The sequence below is a fragment of the Poeciliopsis prolifica genome, unplaced genomic scaffold (genome assembly GCF_027474105.1).
Source record: "Poeciliopsis prolifica strain line A6 unplaced genomic scaffold, Auburn_PproV2 SCAFFOLD027, whole genome shotgun sequence".
Classification (NCBI taxonomy): domain Eukaryota; kingdom Metazoa; phylum Chordata; class Actinopteri; order Cyprinodontiformes; family Poeciliidae; genus Poeciliopsis; species Poeciliopsis prolifica.
In genome coordinates, this window is record NW_026562402.1 from 1,769,165 (window position 1) to 1,789,315 (window position 20,151).

At 37.0% G+C, this 20,151-nt stretch overlaps 1 protein-coding gene across 1 annotated transcript in view; it reads right to left on the reverse strand.

The window, feature by feature from the left end:
- LOC129371809 (copine-9-like) overlaps positions 1–20,151 on the reverse strand; it is a 77,578-nt gene that overhangs the window by 50,816 nt on the left and 6,611 nt on the right. Inside the window, exons 3-4 of the mRNA XM_055048618.1 lie at positions 7,419–7,465; positions 1,596–1,699 (exon numbers count right to left, since the gene is read on the reverse strand). Coding sequence (XP_054904593.1) covers positions 1,596–1,699; positions 7,419–7,465 — 151 coding nt within the window. The remainder of the gene's footprint in view (positions 1–1,595; positions 1,700–7,418; positions 7,466–20,151) is intronic.

Here is a 20,151-nt window from a genome sequence, read left to right on the forward strand (position 1 = left end):
GAAAGAAATGGTTAAGTCATTTGGGAGCATGGCTAGTAAATGTCCAGTTCTACAGTATTCTTGTTTTCAGATCAGCACTGCTGTCAGTAGAGAGGATAATGGTGTTTTACACAAATTCATCAAAGTGAATGCAGACATATTACTCATTACAATCCACCTTCAAATCAACACAAAGCTTCATCTGTAGCTCCATTAAATGTATTTTTCCTACCACTTTTCATTTTTCCCAGTCTCTAAACATTTTGGTTCGTCTGGTCCCTTTAGGTGAGATTTTTGGTTGGATTTTGATGAAAATATCTTCAACATATAAAGAATCTGTTAGAAGTTAGGCTAAACCTACTTTACTAAGAACTGTGATGGCCTCCAGTTGCTATAGCCACAAATACAGGATTTTTTTAATTTGACGTATAGGACAAGAGTCTGAAGCAGAATCCTTGCATAAGTCTTGGATAACTGCAGGTTGTGGTTCCACAGAAATAAAGATGCTATAGGCTAATTTGTTAGCAAATGAAAAGCTTTGTGACACGACTCTATTACTTTCAACATACAAACTCTGTTTTCAACATTAAGACAAGGTCAGATGGCTGCTGCTATATAGATTACTTCAGCGTTAGTCATGACTCTCATCTGGACTGAATGCAAGCTAATTGTTGATTCTTAACTGCTACGTTTATATTCAGTCCAATGGAGAGCATTCGCTCTGTCCACCTTTCTTTCTCCATTGTGCAGACGCTGTTTTGTTTAGATGTAGGTTCATGTGCTATGCGGGTCATGGGTCTTATAAAATATGAGGTGATAACAGAGTAAAAAAGGTTTTCTTGTACAACAGTAAAAGTGTGTAACATAATTTGTTTGCTTTTATTTTGAGTTTGACGATTGAACACAGTGCCACATAGTGGATTTAAAACATATTCCTATCACTGCCAAATAACCTAACATATTATCTGTATTATATTACAGATAATATGATGTTATCTGCAGCATTCAATGTATTCTAGGAATTTGACACAAAGACTTAAACACAGAATTAAATAAAGGAGCCACAAAATTTTATAGAAATTTTAAAACTGTGCTGTGTAATATTGCACTTTTTGCTACTCTGCTCCTTACAGAGCAACCCTTTGGTTTGATCAGCAAGTTAACAGACATGTTATGTCATCATGTCTCTCCAAGAAGTGCTCCTTTAGTCTTACCACCATAACTTTTGAAAATTAAAAATCTAACCTAAATGTATCTTATTTGTGAGAAAGACATTTTGTAGTCTACTTTCTGCCAGCTGAGCTACTGTGAATAAAAAAAAAAAAAACATGTATTGGCCTTATGAGTATTAAAACCACTTTATGTAAGTACTGACAAAAGTGTTATTTTGATCACTTATCTTTGATTATGAGCTCAGAATCTTTAAAGTTGGAAGGTTGTCCAACATCAGCCTCATTTTTTGTGCCCTCCACAGATTTTCTATCAGATTTCAGCCAGGACCTTACCTGGTTCACTCGATAGCATTCATATGATTATTTATTAACATTATTATTATACCTTCATCTAGTTTTCGAGGTGAGAATTGTTTTTTTAAAAGGTGACAAGTAAATACTTACACATCAAACCTGAGATTCTGCTTCTCTTCAAAGAAGAAATCCAGCACAAACTTTCTGACAAAATCGGGATTTCGGGTGTTGTCGATAACTTCTGTCCTGCCAAACTTTCAAAAGACAGAAGAGTTCAATTATTATCAGCACTGATTCAATCGTTGATATTTTACATTATACAGACAGAGGACAAAATAGTTAAAGAACTGGATAAAAAAACTCTTTATAATAGAATCTATGGGTACAAAATCTATTTTACAGATATGGGACTACCCTGCATAATGCCAAGCAGTCTGTGCTAAAGTCCCTGACCCCAGAGAAATCAGGGTAGCTACATCAAAGTGATCTTTGCCCCCCCCTCTCCCCCGCATTGTGTGCCCAGCAAGGCCTGCTCCCATCTTCCCTCCAGAACCATGGCGTCTTTCTATCAGCCTGACAATCACACCGCTAATCCTCCCGGGGGTTGCGGCCTTGCCTTCGCAAGTCTGGCCCGACAGCACCGTGTAATGAGCTATTGATTTTGGCACTGCCTCACCGCAGCTTCAATACCTCGACTCGTGTCTTCAGAGGCCGGCGCACATAATCCGTGCTATCAACTGTGTCCCCAGCCTATCCATTACCAAAACCAAGCAGGGAGGTGCATGGAAGCTCAGAAGTACTTGCTGCATTGATCCAGGCAGGAAAGTCCCATGACGTTTGTTTGCGCTGTTTCTATTTTTGGCCTTGGGGGACCAGTTTGGTTAATAATTTCAGAGATGAGATTGGTTAATCGGCGCCTTGTTGCTGCAAATTAGGGAACAGATTTGTCACCATTGGAAATGTTTTAGTTGTCTGAAAGGCATGTATTTCTTAATAGTGTTGGCTGAATACACTGGACAGGTTCAAGAGTGTTTTTACTTGTACGCTTGCCAACCTTAACGCATGTAATGTATCGTAAAATAATGAGAATGAAAATTGTGTACGGTGCTTTGAAAAAGCCTCTTCAGTTTTTTGTTTTCGTGTGTAAGGTCATACTACAATGTCTCAAATGGATTTAAGTCCAGACTTTGTTTACACCACTCCAAAGCTGCGTCTTGGTATATTTGAGTCATTCAGGATTCTTTCCCAAAAGTCTCAGGGATCGTCACAATTTTTTGATAAATATGAGACAGCCATCATGTCCATTTTGGTCAGCAGTGATTTTAGCCTTGGAACTCTTCAATGGAGGCCTATTAAGTCCCATTCTCGTCCTAATTGTCAAATCTTGAGCACTTACCTTAGCTGAATTTTTGTTGAGCTCTCCTGGAAATGTTTCCTACTGTCTTCTCCAGTTGTAGATTATGGCTCTCATATTAAGTTTGTAAAGTCATAGAAATGGCCCTGTAGCTCTTTTCAAATTAATAACTTTGTTTTTCCACTGTTTTTCTTTGTTGTTTTTTTTTAGATGATGAGTTGCATTTTGGGATATTTCAGCCATCGGAGAGGTTCTGTTTCAATGTTTTATTAATATCTCCAAGTCAGGTAATAGTCATGCCTGCTTTTGCCTGGTGAAATTGAGCCCAGCTTTCTAAAAATGTAGTTTAATCACATTTAATGCATGATTGAACATGGGAGGCAATTACTTACCCCCACAGGCTCAGGTTGGTTTGGATAGCTTTTTTCCCCTTAATGAATAAAATAATCATTTGAAAATTGCTTCTTGTATGTACACATGCTATTTTTATCCAGTGGTAATGTTTGTTTGGTGATTTGAAATATTTAAGATTTTTTTCCCATACAATATATGTGTATATGTACAGTCCTAACTTTGCTTGTGAGAAGGAAATATATATCTATTTGGATGGACATATATAAACATGTCACAAAAAAAATAAGCTTCATTGTGTTATTTAACACTTTATGAAAAGATTTATTGAGGCTCTCAGAGAAGCATGCCACAGTTACTGAATGGAAAAGTTTGAGCTTAAACTAAAGGAACTGTAGCATAAACATAAAAGCTTAAAATTAAAGTATGTGTTGACAGCAGTAAGACCTGCATGACGCTCAGTGGTAGAATGCGTTCAGAATCGTCCTTGAACAGAGCTTTCAAGAGATAGTGGGTGTGATTTGATAGGAACATACTTGCTGATGAATGGCCCTGGAGCATGGGCAAGTCATTTCATCTTTTCCCAAAACATTTGCTTACACACCCTGCTAAACACCGTTTGCTGATAGAGCCGATTGCCCCCTCCACATTACAAGAGAAAAGTAATTATGACTCACACAAATATCACTTAAATAAATTAAACTAATCTAATATAACACACTAATGTATTTTGTTAGTGCCATTGGGTGTGTGGAAATGTGTTGTAATTGACTATTAGCTTCTGAGATACTATGCTGCTAGCATCCAACCTAACCGGAACTATACCTGGTGAAATTTCTCAAAACAAAGTAAAAATATAAATAACTAAAATAAAATAATAAAATAATTGCTTCTATGAGGTAAAAGATTTTTCTAAGCATTTCAAGCCAATTTTAGATGTTTTCTTTACCATTTTCTTATAATGATTTGATTGTGGGACCTCACGGTCAACTGTCCTTTGTAAATAAAATCCTGATCAAAGTCTTAACACTGAGAAAAAAGTTACGGGTTACAAGACGTTGCTGTGGAGCCAGGCAAGAACAAAAACATAGCAGGTGAAATGAAAGCATTCTGTTATGCAAGTAAAAGCAGCAGTGTGTGGGGTGGCATATAGGTAAAGCAGGTCCCCCAAGTAATTAGTCTTCAACACAGCTGTTTGTGGTTTGACTCCAAACCTTGAGACTCTCACTGCATCCCTCTGCAGAGAACTGAGACTTCTGAGAGTAAAGCCAGAATATGTTGTTTTTTGTTTTTTCTTCCAGTGGTTCTAATTCTCTTTTGCAAATTGTTGTGGATAAGAGCCATTAAATATATATTATTTAAAGCAGTATTCAGCTGCAGATCAGCTTTGTTGCCCAACATTTTTCCCAAAATAAATCTTCAAATCTCTAAAACGGACTTATTTGTAAGCCAATGGGAAAAAAAGAAACAAAAAAGAAAGGTGAAGCCATCAGCTTTCCTTGTGAAATATTAACTTATCAATAGCTGTGTTTCCATTGGACATATAATTGGGCAGTTTGGCATTTCAAAACTAACTCTGCCCAATAGAAACACAGCAACTTCAAAAAACTAATTCATCCATAAAAGGTTTTGCCGCTAGGATGAGGCTTTTTAAAATTTTCATCTGTATCAAACTTCGGTTGTTTTACAAAACTGCAATGGAAACAATTCCAAGGCATCACACGAGTCATATGGTCAATAACAGGATGTTACACCTGGTGCAAAATCACGGAGAAAAAGACGTCAGAAAGTTGATGCAGTCTGGTGGCAAGGCATGTTTTTTAATGACATATCAAGTGAATTATTCACTTGTGATTTTAAGTGCATTTCTAATATAATGGAAACAATGCAACTGCAAAATAAATAAATAAATAAATAAATGTGTTTGTTTTTTGGGTTTATATTAGTGGAATACTGCCAAAGATTTGTACACATTTATAATGTAAACGCAGCCACTGTCTGAAGACGCTATGGTGCTTTTTAAGTTTAACGTCTTACTTCCAGAGTTAAAGCAAACATCTTGCTTCCAGTTTGACTCAGGTTGACTACCATCACCACCTACTCAGAATTTTTCCAGTCCTTCTTTGCACAAAACTTGACAAGGAAAAGTTTGAGAGATGAGAGTGAGTGGGGGTGGGGTTGGGGGTGGGAGGGGCTGTAAGCACATAAAGAACTGCTGAGTGCCAGAGAGGAAACTGGAAAGAAACAGCATCATAAAGCACCTGCCACAGAGCGCTGTGAGGGAGAGGGCTTTGCTCCAGCAGAACCCCTGCAGCAAACAAACGGTGTGGTTGGAGACCAGAACGGTCCCGAGCTGAAACATGTCATGTCGTTGGCTGTATCCACAAAAACGCCCAGAGCAATAAAACCTTAGGTGAAAGCAGTGGCAGCAGGTGTATGGAAATCTGGCATTAGTTTAGTATCGAAAGACGGTAATTGTAGATCACCAATAAAACCCAGACTCCGAATAATTATCCAGAGATCAAATTATGTGATGACTGGGGTAAACAAGCCAATTCTATTCACAGAGCACCAAACACCACTGCTTTGTGTCATGAGTTCTGATGTACCAGCAGCTACAACTATAAAGAATAGTGAGGCATTCTGGACCATTACACTGTAAACAAACCGCAGCATTGCTGAAGGGAAAGTGAAGAAATAATTGTGACAAACATAAGACCCAAGTTAGTGAGTTGTGACAACCAATACAATATTCTTTTTTTTTCTTTTCATTTTCACCCATGAATGGGTCTACTTCAGGTTTGACTCCCTTTATTGTACAGCAATGATTGATGGTTATGTTGTCAATGTCAGATGTCAGATTAATTGTTATACTGAGAACCAATGTCAAACAGTGTGCATACTAGTAGAAAAAGGTATCAAAGTGATAAGTAGCTTGTTGAAATTAAGTTTTATAAATACATATGTTTGCCATTATCTTTAGAATCTTTTCTGTTTCAAAAATCAGTACAAGTTCTTATGTATCAAATGTTCATGGTTCTTTAAAGGTATTATCCAAACAATGCCAACCTTCACAGATCAATTAACTTCTTCAAAAGGGATAACTCTGAGCTCTGATATTGAAAATATAACTTTAGGGAATTACCTGAAGCTAAAATAATTTCCCACACGGCTTTAGAGTCATGTTTTCAATGGACCAATTTCATCTAGTTACCTGTTGAGACAATACTACTTTGTGCAACACTTTCTGACTGTTCAAGATTTCAAAAGTCACCTGTTTTCACTCTAACTCGTTTCATCTTTATGGAAGATATGAACATTTCCAGAATATTAAAATAACACATCCAAATTAGAGATCTGGTTAGATTTTATAATTTTTGCAGTAATGCAGAAAATTAGTCATACCTGTGATAAAGCACACAAGAATGGCACAAGGTTGTTTTCAGTATGACTTATACATGTTTAAATTCATAAAGCAAAATGTTGCTCTCAGAAAAAGCAACATTTTTATTTATATATCTACTTATTAATTTGAACAGAGTTCCATGCTCCATTGGATCCAGCCTTTGTCTCCACAAGCTTGGACCTCTAATTGTACAGCATTTGCCACGGTAGAGTATCATAGAGTGTACAGCTGGTGACAAGTTGTTTACTCCACTAATTGCGGCACAGTTTGTACCGGGTTTCTGATTAGGACCTTCGAAGTGGAATAGAAAGTCATGGGGTTCCTTGTGGGTAGTGAATAAAAGCAAAAAAAAAAAAAAGAAAAGAAAACCCTCAATGCCTCAATGACACAATGTACTAGACGTTGGATTTCAAACCGCTAAGAAAAATCAAACTCAGCCTAAACATAAAACTGCGTGACACATAAGAGACAAAAATGAAGAAACTCACAGAAGTCACCATAAATCTATCGAACATGATCCTGATTCAAAAACAGTGTCTGGTCTTAAATGGCCACAAGTCAAAGGGAAGATTTTAGTTGTGAGTACAATACACCTATATCTTTCTTCTTCCCTTCAGTCACGACAGCAGTTAGTTTGGTGTAGCACAATAAAATCAGCAGGTCCTTTATATTTGGGATTTGTCAACCTTTGCTTTCACCTCAGTTATTACAGGAGTTTGTTGCTTGTTTCGCCCAAAGCTGGAAAGTTGTCAGTTTAGGACGTAACTTCTAGACTCTTGTTTTAGTAACACATCTCCCTTACATAATTTAGACATAAAGCATTCTCTGATATTAGAAATTAATGTTAGGTTTCTCAACTTACCTCCCTCCACTCTTTGGTTCCCACACCTTGCACATATAACACAACCACTGGAAGAGAAGCAGAAAGAAGAGAGAGGTGAAAATGGGGATTAAAATAAAAACTGTTCCAGCTGTAGCAAAAAAGCCCATTTGGTTTCTGTATGTTGGCACCTGGAGCACCTGCAGATATCAAAACATTGCCTCTCAATTCCAGTTTCATTACATTCGTTGTTGCTGGGGGTGAGTAAACAATTCTTTATTAAAAGCCAAACCAGCACCCTTTAAGGAAATTAGTTTTCTTACCTCCTACCGAAGACATTTGTGGTAAATATTTGAACATACTGGATCCTAAATTATTAAACTACAGGCGAACCAGCAGAACAGAGCAGAATTAATAAAACTTCTTCACAGATATGCTGCTACCTAATAATTTGAATAAATTCAAAAATAAGTGGGAACCGTTTGGACAAAACAAAACATGACCAGGATGTAAACTAGAGGAAACAGGAAGAAGATCCGTACCTGCTCATTTATTTATTTATTTATATGTTGCTTTGCTTTGTCTTCACTAACAATGTTAAGCGCTAATGAATCTTTTATGTCTGAAAGTCGTTTTTTTCCCCCTTAACCACATCTCTATGGAAATTGCATTTGTGGAGTGAGAAGTGTGGGTCAGTACTGAGGTCATCAGGAAATCAAAAAAATCTGTCAATGTTAAACAGCTCATTCTGTTTTTGACTCTTGTTTGAGCCTCTGGTACCTCTGGTACAGCTGAATCAAATGGAATCGACTTTTACCAAGTCCTGCTAAGGTTCTAATGTGATCTTCTGTGATTCAAGTTGAGAGTCCTGATTGAAAAAGAAATAAAAGAACTTTCAAAGGTTCTAAGATTTATAACAAAGAAGCAGTGGTAGGCACACTTTCACTAACACTGGTAACAATGGAGCAATTTTTTTTGTTTCATGTGTTTGCTAACTTGTGAAGCGGTTAGCACACTTAGCGCTCCCTATTTTTATTTTTTATTTTTCAGATATATTCTAAAGCACAAATTTACTTTTTTAGTTATGTAGGCTTTTAGTAGAACATTCAAAATCTCACTTTTTTCCTCAATAACTTTATTTCAGACAAACACACAAGGAAAAAAAACAATCAAACACAGACAGTAAAGAGCAGATATGAAGATTTCGGGGATTATAAAACATGTAAATTATCATCTCAGTATCACATTGGTGCTTGAGGTTTGTATTGTTTCAAGGGCAGATTTAATTTGGGTTGAAATTAGCGCTTTAGCATTTACTTCCATTAAATGCCATGTCACTGCAGTGACATGGCATTTGTGAGTTAGGATTAGTGGGTACTAACATTTCAATTCGCAGTACCATTGGTCTAGCAAAATATAATGAAAAAAATGTTGCTTACTTTTTTTTTGCTAAAGTTTATGCATGATTTAAGACCATCTAAGTGAAGAACTTAAACAAACAAACAAAAAAAAACATTCATTAAAAGCTTTAATGTGATGTGCATTCATCCTGGCCAAGTAATGTCATTTGTGTCTAGACACCATCAGCCACTTTGTGCCTGTTTGAAGTTTGGACATTAGCTCTAATGAACTTTAGATCGTCTAAATTAGAAGGTGATTAAAACCACATTTTAGTGTCCTAATGAGCAATTAAGAGAGGAGCAGTAAGAAAGATAAGGGGGGCAGGCAGTGGATCTTTTTGGCCGGTGCTTTCACAAGAAAACAATCTTTTCTTTGTCACATTGGTAACCATGTGGGAAGCTGCAGATTAAATTGGTTTTGTAAATCTGATTAGTACAGGCCAATCAGTTCGTGACTTGCATGTTCATATTTTAATTGAACAAAGGGGAAGATAAGTAAAACCAAATGAAAGGTGTAGTCTGTCAATTTCCTACCCTCTAACAAACTACAAAATGTAAAAGCATGGTGCATCAAGAGTTTGGGGCAGTAGAGGCTGAAGGAAGACTCACATTCATTTGAGTTAAGGTCTAGAGGACCTAACTGACTGCGCAAACTGCACTCAGAAAAACCCCAGGCCACAATCTGAAAACTCAGAACCTCCTTGCTCCAAGGCAACAGTGGCAGCAACTGTGTCATCACGCGGCCTCAGGCAGAACGTCTTAATGTCATTCCAGTGTTGATGGCCAAGTTTGACAGCAGCAGTCTGCCCTCTTTATTGGGCAGACTGAGTTGGACCTTTTGTCTCTGGAACTGCCTCAGTTCTTTCTGCCTCAGTTCAGCAACTTTGAATCTCTGAAGGTCTTGTTCCATCACATCCCAATGCAAAGTACTGTAATGGATTGAGCAGACATCAATAGACCACTACAGTGTGATAATAAAACATTTTGGCTCTGGCAACAATATTAATGGAGTGAATACACATGTAAGTTTGTGACTAAACACAAACTTAAATGTTTCTCACTTGGTCCAAAGTGAGCCCAGAAAATATCCTCGACGCCATTACAACACCAGCAGCATGGACCATGGAGTTAAGCCTGGATAGACGGCCGCTAAGCGAACAGAAGCATTTTGGAAGTCCAAGTTAAGCAATGTGAAGCGGAGGCAGATTTCATCTGAAGTAAGAGTGCAGTTCTAAAGGTGCTGGCTGTCAGGAATCTCTCTAAAACACACCCCTCACATAGCAATTAGGTAAGTGAGGGTGGTCACATCCCACCTAATCTAGTGATTAGCTGTCAGGCGAGAGATAAGGCAAAGTAAGCCAGAAACCTAATTCTTGAACCCTGGAGAAAAGGCCACGGCAACTCTGCCGTATCAAATCGAAGGAAATCTAGTGCAGCCGACAGGTTTTTTTCCCCACTGGAATTCCCACAATTGGTTTAAGTCGTGAAATTGTGTAGTAATACAATACAGCTGACATATTTAAGAAAGTAATAACTCAACAACTTATTTAATTGCCCAAAAGCTCAATAGTGAAATGTCAACCACATTTCTATTTTTTGCAATAAGTGAGTCATGCACTTGCTTTTTTTTTTTTTTCTTTTTTTTTTTTTTGACTTCCAATGTAATTTCTATTCATAACTCTTTATATTTTTACAAAGACAGAGAATTTAATTAAGAAGTAAAGAATTTAAGTATAACAGGAAACTGGCTAAATACAAACTGGCTGTAAAATGTAACTATAAATCTCAAAAGTATCAGAACATTTTTTTTACTGCATAAAAGTAGAAAAGGAAAAGAATCTTAAGCCATAAAGCACCACTTTGTTTTCAGTCAGTTGTGCTCTGCATGGAAGAAGAAAACTGGTCCAGAAAAAAAATCATCTGCTGTTGTATTTTGTCGTGGCACTTGCAAAAATTGATTCCTCTGTCAAAACATCCATGCTGATCCGTTCATGCGAGGTCAGGTTGTGGAGACAAGTCAAGGTGGGAAACCCAGACATCTTTCTCCCTAGCAACGCTCTCCTAGCAACTACTCCTGAGGGGATTCCACTGCACTTCTCGTAGCGGTGGGTAACAGCACAACATTTAAAATATACAAAACATACAAACAGTCAATGTAGTATATCTTAGAGCAGGGGTGATCAAGTCCAGTCCTCAAGAGCTGCCATCCTGCAGCTTTCAGATGCTTCCCTGCTCCAAATGAACAGACGTTAGCAGGTCTGTTCAGAGCTGATCCTGGTCCGTCGGAGTGAGGATGCATCTAAAAGTTACAGGACAGAGGCTCTCGAGGACTGGATTTGATCACCCCTGTTATAGTGTATTATTAGTATTAGTAGCAGTATTTTATGACTTCTTTTTTTATGATTAAGTATTTTAATTTCCATAAATGATTATGGGTTTGTGATACAGTAGAAAGCGGAATGGGTAAAATAACACACTAATAGACTCATGGTTGAATACTGTAAAAAAACACCTTAAAACCAGTTAATGTCTTTGCCGTTGAGTTTATGTGTATGTTTATTCAAAAATTTAGCAGCAAAAATGCTTTTGAATCAAAAATGTTGCCTATTTTGTCAATATGTAGTTTGGTTAAAATGCAATTAATTGAATTGCCCTGATTCAATATATTTTTATCAAGTTTCACCTCTAGTTATACACAAACTTATTTTAAAATCAAAATATGTTGTGCACCTGAGTGGATACATAAAAAAAATGATAATAAAAAACAGGAGAAAGTGAATGAGGTCATCATAATTCATGCATGAATTGATTGCTAATTTATAAAATGTCCTCATGCAGTTTTTAATAATTAATTTTTTTGGATAACTTTTTTTCAGGCTACATTCACATCATGCATATAGATGATTATCCTCATTATAATGTAGGGGTATTCTAAAGCTTGAGCTCCATCTCCTATTACTGTTATAACCACTGGACTGGTAATCTGTTTTTTTAAGTTGTCATGGTTATTAAGTAGAGTGAGTGATGGATAGAGGTCTGTGAATCTGTGATTCAACTGGTGATGCTCACTCGTTCCTCAGATCTCATTAGGAGACCTCAAAGGTAATTAGAGACCAGTGACCTTTATCCAAAGGGTTTGTCACAGGCCTTGCCTTTAATTCACTGATTTATTTACTCATATTTGACCAGCTAGACATAAAATCTGTTAACCAACAAGTAAAAAAGAAGAAAAATGAAACAGTATAGATTTTAATATTTTTGCCTCCCACCATCCTTTACATTCACATTCTTAAAACAACTTAAGTCATTACATTTAGTTTTAATTTCAACCTTAACCTTAGTCATCTGGTATAAATTCACCAATCAGGCTTAAGCATTGACAGGTGAAGTGAATAACAATGATTATCTCTTCATAATGGAAAGTATTAGCAGATGAAATATTTCAGGCTGTGAGTTGACATTATGTTCTAAAAGTAGAGAAAAGGTGGAGCGTAAAGATTTTAACAGGAGGGAGAAACTTTGAAACTCTTCTGGGGTTGTTTACAGTCTCCATTGTAAATGTGCTCAAATCTTTGTTGATGTAATAAGTCATAAAAAAAAAAAAACATGCCGCACCATCATCCTCCCACCACTTCCTGTTGTCTTCTTTGATGTAAAACCTGAAGTAAAGAGCAATAAAGATTACTGTGGATGTTGGCTTTTGTGGTAGTTCTAAGACGGTTCCATTGGGCGCATTAAAGTTTATTAAGGTTAGTCAGGGTTTAAACCATTTTAATAGGAAGCTATAAGTGCTTTTAGAGGAGGTCTCAAGTACTTGCTGAAGATATTCACCATAAAACTTATCAAAACCCCAAATAATCAATAATTTAATAATGTCAAATCCACTACATTAGATCCTATTCACACAGAATTAGTTTGACATCCACAAGTCAGAGGATTAATTAATTTATTTATTTATTTATTTGACTCAGCAATGCTGACCTTGAATTTTCTAAGGAAAAACTGGTATTCGATTAGCAAAACCGATGCTCAGTAGAAAATTGTGTATTGGACTGAGGGGATTTTATTTATGCTGACAACGTAAGACTGGTGAAGTCAGCACAGACAATAAGAAAAAAAGACATTCATTTTTATAATAATCACATATTTTAATGAGATTAAGTAAAGGTGTTACAGGACTGTACAAGAGTAGACCTAACCTGGCCCCAGCCTGTCCCAAGCTAACGATAATGTGGCGGTCTATCATTAATCAAACCAGTAGCTAGCTTCAGAATGGATATATTCTGAAACATGGAAGTAGCCACCGGTGGGTACGCAACCGTTCTAAAAAAAAACAAACAAACAAAAAACATTTTTTGCTCTCAGGCGAAGCTCAGGACAAAATCTTAAAACTCATTCCACATTTGTTGCACTTCTGAAAAACATAAACTCCTACATGCTTGTGACTCACAATCCTTTACTGACCATGTACAAAATAACACATCGTATATAAGAAATATAAGTGACTAACAATCAGAGACTACACTGAAATTACAGTATGAGTAATAGAATATCATACCGTATTTTATTCAATCATTGATTTTACTTTTAACAGATGCTGAACTGGTGGGCGTTGGATGGCCATCTCTCATATGGATTTTAATGGAGTGAAACACTTGTGTGTGTGTGTGTGTGTGGATGGAAACTTCCAGTATTCCCCCAGAAAATGATATTACATAAGATAAGTGGGATGTTTCATATGGAGGCCCGAAAGCAGTGTAGATGATGGTGTACAGAAATAAAAGAGAGCGAGCAGAACATTATGTGTTGCTGCAGGAGGCCTACACAATGAGAACAGCTAAAAAACACTATGTGTTATTAAAGCTTTCCTAGTTGTAATGATTCAGAGGGACATGAGCATTTTTTCTGAGAATTTCTAAAAAAAAAAACACACTATGTTGGAATGGGATTGAGAGTTGGACGCTGCTGTTGGAGAAGTTATGGGAAGAAAAACTGTAAAACTGAAGAAAGAAAAACATGTTAGAAATTCAAATATTCTCTCATTGTGCAAAAGAATGCATCACATCAATATTTCTTTCTTTGGGTAATTAACATAGCCATTTCTGTGAACCCGTAATGTCATCTGCTTGCTTTTGGTATTCTTAGCCACCAATTTTTACCTGCTCAGAGAATTGCACACAAGCCGACTGTATCTCTTTCCAAGGACAGCGGCGTGAGGTCATGCATGCCTGGAATATGCTAACATCCCATCAGAACAGCTCTGGATCAGACTGAAACATAAGTCAATGTGTGCATTCAGATGCCTAACAAAGCATTGTGTGTAGAAGGAGCTTTGTAATAAAACCAGGCATCTATCAATATTAAAAGACATGTCTTCTGAAACACTGCTACATGTTGTAAATTGGTAAACATTATAACTGGATGCCTTTCCACAGTGACATATACGACCTGGTTACAGTGATAAATCTACTGTGTGTTGACTGATAGGATTATTATGCTTCTCCTTTCCAAATCTTTTCGCTGTGAAGGTTTTCAAAGCAAATAGAAAAAATATACATTTCTTATTCTGCAATCTGTCCCAAGAAAATGCCAGTTATTATACCAACACTGAGAAAAATTATCAGACTGTAAAAAATTAAAGTCTTGATTAATTCTTGACTGTGAGCCTAGGAGAACAGGAGCTGTGCTTCCATTACAAATGTGTGAACATCTTTGTCTTTGTTTGTATTATGTTAATGTCAAAAAATCAATTTTGCAATGTGGTGTTTCCATTAAATACGAAGTTAAATGAAAATCACATGTGAATAACAAGCAGTTGACCAAAATACACCTGTTTTGAGAAAGCTGAAAAACCTCTTCCTCCTAGCACAAATACATTTTAATCAAAAACATTTATTTATTTATTTATTTATTTTTTATTTTTTTTTTATTTATGTCATGTTCCCTTTAAATTAATTTCTTTTTGGAACTGTGTTATTCTGTGGGTCATGGAAACGCAGCTTATGGCATCGAGCTGCTAATCATATAAACAGGATTTTACAGAACTGAATAGCAAACAGTATTTAATAATCACACAATGTGTACAATTGATGAGATGTTAGAGGGCACTGAGTTGGACTGCAGATACTCTAGACAGTTAAACAGTCTGATAAATACCCCTTTTCAGTCAAATTTATGTTGAGTTTTCTGATGACAAAAGTATTAAAATGTATGAATTAAAATTCAAACATAAAGCAGCTGCTGTTTTACTAAGTCAGTCGGTATGCCATATAGTTTGTGAGCAAAATCAAGAGGGAGTAAAATGAATACTAGACAGATGGAATAATTAAAATTAAATGAACTATTTATCAATTTAAATAGATTTTATCAGGCCATTGGCATATAGTCACCACTAGATGCCTACAATACTCCAAACTATCACATATTCTATAAAATCAGAGCAAATTAGTCCATAAATGAAGCAAATGAAAGAAACCAAATGACTGTGTTAGAATACTTGGGTTCTGGCTTGTGTTTTTGTTTTGATTATTTTCTTCTTGTATTGGTCTTGGCATATTCATGGCATTCCTCTCTATTCATTATTCATAGTAAGGTGTTGCAATACTAGTTAATTCTTTGTTGTCTAGTTTTGTTATTTATTCTGTTCTCTGTTATTCTAAGAAAAAGCAGCACCTTGTTCTATGCTTCACTTTGTCCAGAGGAATTGGGCTCTTGGCTGTTGCTTCCTAGAGATAGTGAAGTTTGAGATTTTACCCAATCGATAACGTCTCCATGATGTATGTATTGCCAGTTCAACCCTAAAAAGCTTCCTCCAGTGCGAAAAGAGAAGCTGTTAACAAGAGGCGGCTGTTAACGTCAGATCAATCCTTAGAAGCATGACCAACATTCACTTCCTCTGCTGCCGTTGCACACGGACCCAAAAGAAAATTGACATCATTGTTCACAATTTCTTCTGTTCACTGACTGGCTGAGGTTCTACCAGAGAAAGTTAGGTCATTTCATTTCTAATTTTACTGCTACTTTTTTCCTGCTTGCTGCAAATGCATAGAAATGATTTCCTGCATCCAATCATTACCAGCTCCTTTCCATCAGGACAGTTCAAACATCTCTTTAAATTTACTTTACAGCACCTGCTTTGAAGGTCACAGTCCATCTTAGGAACATGAATTACAGACGAACACAATTATGATCACTAAATTGGAGACGTCTCTTATATCCCACAGCATGAAAAAAAAAGTTGTACATGCAAAGGTCAAAGAGAACGAAACATGCTGCCTCATTTGCATGGAAAAAATGTGCTGCAGTCTAATGTCTAATGGCGGACAGATTGCATTCAGTTAGTCAAGGCTACAGAAGAATAAGAAAAAACCTCTGACAGTCATCTCAGTAGTTCTTCCCTTCATAAAGAAGAACACGTCGATTGGAGCTGCACATCCTTCGTCCATGTGTGGGCGGACACACAGAAGCATGAGGTAATTTAATGGCGGTGTCGGAGAAACTCAAAGTTAATTCATACAACGACTAGACCAAATTGTCACAACAGCACCAAGGACAAACTTTAAACGACGATAAATCTGATGAGAAGAGGTGCTTGAAGAGATGAGTCTAGGTTTGTGGCAAAGCTTTGTACAAACGAGCGACACAAACACACGACACATAAAACTCTGACAGGATAAACTGGGAGATCTTTATACTTTACATTCAAGTTACTAAAAGTCACTTGAATGTTGGTGAATTTAAAAATGTGTGCTTTGTGAATTTCAGAAAATGAGGGTAATTTTGTGCAAAATCAAGTCTGATGTAAGTCAAACGTGTGTGTGCCTCGATGTGCTCCTGTTCTGAATAGTGAGACTGTGCAGGGATCAAGGGTGTGGGATTCCATGTTCCGCTTGGTTTTTAGCAACATTTTTTTTATGTTTAAAAGTGCATTATTATGTGTTTCCCGCCACATAGTGCAATTTTATTTCGCAATCAAATAACTATATTACCTTCAGGTGTTATAAAAACGCTACTTATATCACATGACTTAAAAGAAATTTGACTTCATAATTTAACGGCTTGAAGTTGACCTTCTGTCTCTCTAAGAAAGTTCCTCTTTCTGAAACCTCCATTACAACATGGCTCCTCTATTAACTATGTAATAACATTTTTACCAGCTTTAGATGTAGGTCCTATAATGAGCCCAGCAGATGCGCAGATACACCAGGTGTTTGCTAATTGTTCCTGGCTAATCTGAAGGAGCTGCCAGCAGCGGTTTCCTTCTGTGTGAGGCCACTTGATGATAACCACGTGTTTTTTTTTTGTTTGTTTTTTGTTTTTTAATGATCACAAGCACATCTGCTAAACTTTGAAATTAATAGGGACTTCACTGGGACTTTTTGCACTGTTTCACCACTGCAGACATTATGAATCCACTGACATGAAGTTCTCTCATTATTTTGAGCTCAGGCATTGTGTTTTTCATCAAAAGCCTTTCTATTATTAGCTCCACCTCTTCTTTTCATCAAAAGAAGTCGTTATATGTTAAATCTCATAAAGATGGGAAAGAACGGCGCAAACAAAAACCTCCCAAACTTCTTTGATGCTTCTGCGGTGCAGCTAACCCAGTTACTCAGGCCTTCCTATTAGCTCGGAATAACATTAAGAGTGATTAAATCACCTGCGATTTTGTCATGGCAAGACACACTCTTTTGACCTGATTGCATGCTCCGTTATTTTGGCTCTCTGACTATTGAAGTCTCTATATTTAGAATTTCGACAATCAGCGCAGCTGCCACAGATGTACCTCTGATTGCTTTGATTAAAACATTTTTTGTGAGGATAAAAAGACGCCAGAGAGCCGAGTGCAGTCTCCTCTCAGTTCCTTCTCCCTGCCAGGACATTTGCTCTCGCTCATCTTTGCAGCCGGATATCAAACACCTAGGCACTTGGCAGCGATAAAAACTGGACGAGACATGGCAGAGGGAGCAGCTGTGAGAGGAAAATAAATCAGTTAACTGGTTTGACTTGGGGAAACCACCTGTGACGTACAGCTAGAAACGAGACCAAAATGGACAACTTCAATCCGTTGTAACAGCACAGAGGACGTTCCAGGAACAGATTTGTTCAACGTTCTCCAGGATTCTGCTGGGCATATTGTCAGATGAAGGCTTGGCAGGAAGCGGAGAATATATTAGAAATTCCTCCAGTTACAATTAAAATTAAAACTTGAGACAGCAATACATTCAGATTCAGCTACATCACAAATATGTCCTGACTCCTCATCTTTTTCTGTGTATTTTATTGGAATGGTTCATGACAGTCCAACACTTGGTGTGAAAATTATAATTAAAACAAAGTATATTCAACCTTCTCGGCGCTTTCATGATATAAACAATTTAAAGTTCGCACACTTAAATTTAGCCTTTTTTTTTTTTTTTTTTTTTTTAAATTGAGTACAGAAAAATTGAGTTCTAGCAGGTCTTAAACCAAAGAGATCAATCACATGTCTCTCTAGATGGATTTATTTCTAATAATGTAAACATTTCATTGTCTAAAAAGGATTAAAGTGGCCTCGGTTTCAGTTCGTGAACTCTGTTGGCTGAAACGTTGACCAACCCTCCGACCGGATCCTGTTACTGACCAGCAAAACCCTTAACATCTGCTGAAGTTGAACCGATGTTGAGACCCATGCATCACTTCTTCCTGTCTTCCAGTAGCTCCTCAGGCAGCCCTCACATCTGTGATCCGTCACCCACATTATCACCCGAGCCTCAAGACCAGGGATTTAGACAGCTGTGCTCTCCAGCTGTGATTTGTGAAACTCATTTCAGTCTCGACTGTCTGTCAGGTTGCGCCACATCGTTCCTCTCTGCAAATCTGTGCCCTTTGGACTCGGAGTCGCTCGGCACTACTTATCTGCTCGGACGCTGCTGGGCTCAAATTAGTCGGCAAAAAGCTTTGATGTCAAGAGGCTGAAAGGAAAGAACGCATAAAACTGGTAATAGAGCCGTTAAGATTGGCAGGTGCAGAGAATGAGCAGTCGCCATGACTTTCTGTTCACGGCTATTTGACTTCTTAGTCTTTTTTTTTTTTTTTGACTAAAAGTAAATAGGGGTGTGCCCAAATATCCAGTCAAAAATATGTTTAAAAACTTATGAGAAAATGTTTAACATCAGACTCACATCCTGTCTGACCCACAATCAAACAAATTAAATTGAGAAATAAACTGTAAAGTCTGACTGGGTTCAGCTGTTTACAATTAATTCTTTCCAAAGGCCTTTTACACACAGAAAAAAAATAAAATTTATACAAATAATATGTATTTTATGTGACATTATTAGAGCTATGCATGGTAACATGAACTAGGCCTGTCGCTGTAAACAACAAATAAATTAATTGCATAATAATTTTTAACAAGCTCCATAATTTCCATTTGCATGATTTATTTTTTTTTTCCCTTTACTCTCTTTCTACAAAAAACTGGATGATAAGAAAATGAAGTCTGGTGTTTTGATCTCAACTAGCCCTTGTTTTTTAAAGACAATTTTGTTTATAGAGACTTAATAATTTATTAATTTACTTATTTGTTGTTCCTGTTGCTTTGTTTATTTTGGATAGTAAAGATATCTTCCAGTTCCAGTGTTAAATATTCATTAGAATTTAAGGAATTCTAATGAATTCATTAATCTTTGGGAATGTCCTATTGTGTTATTTATCCATTACCATTGTATTTCTTGAAGATGGTCTCAAAACAACAATAATATTGTTTATCGCGATACATTCTGGCACAATTTATCATCCAGGAAAATTACTTATTGTGGCAGGCGTAACGTTAATGCATGCGATTAATATGAAAAGATTAATGCGTTAACATTACATGATGCAGCATTACCTATTTTTTATGTAAAAGCATCTCTCCCATAGAGCGTTTCTTGGTTCACTACAGCTTGTTACACAGCCAACTGCGGTCAAAAATTCAGATTCGCAAATAAGAATGAAAAGATGGGTGAGGAGAGTAAGATTGTTGTGCTCTGCGGTCAACTTTACTTAAGAAAACACAGCGGTTAGAGAGGACGCCACAAAAACGGAGGCAACAAATCTCGATGCGGTCGTCGAACCCCGTCCTCGGGTCCTTGTCTTTTCCCCCCCTTCTCTCTGCCCACTTCCTATCAGATTACCGTCAGAAAAAGAACTGAAACACCGCAATGGACGTTTGGATAAAACCAAGGTAGAATGTCCCCTAATTTGCAGTTATCCTTCCACTGAAGGATAATCAACTTATAGTTAACATTTCTAAATTATGTTTGAAGCAAAAATTACGTCTTTTAAACCTACCTGACTATGAAAACTTGGAAAGCTGAGGTGTTTGGTTTGAAACAAACTGATTCCCTACA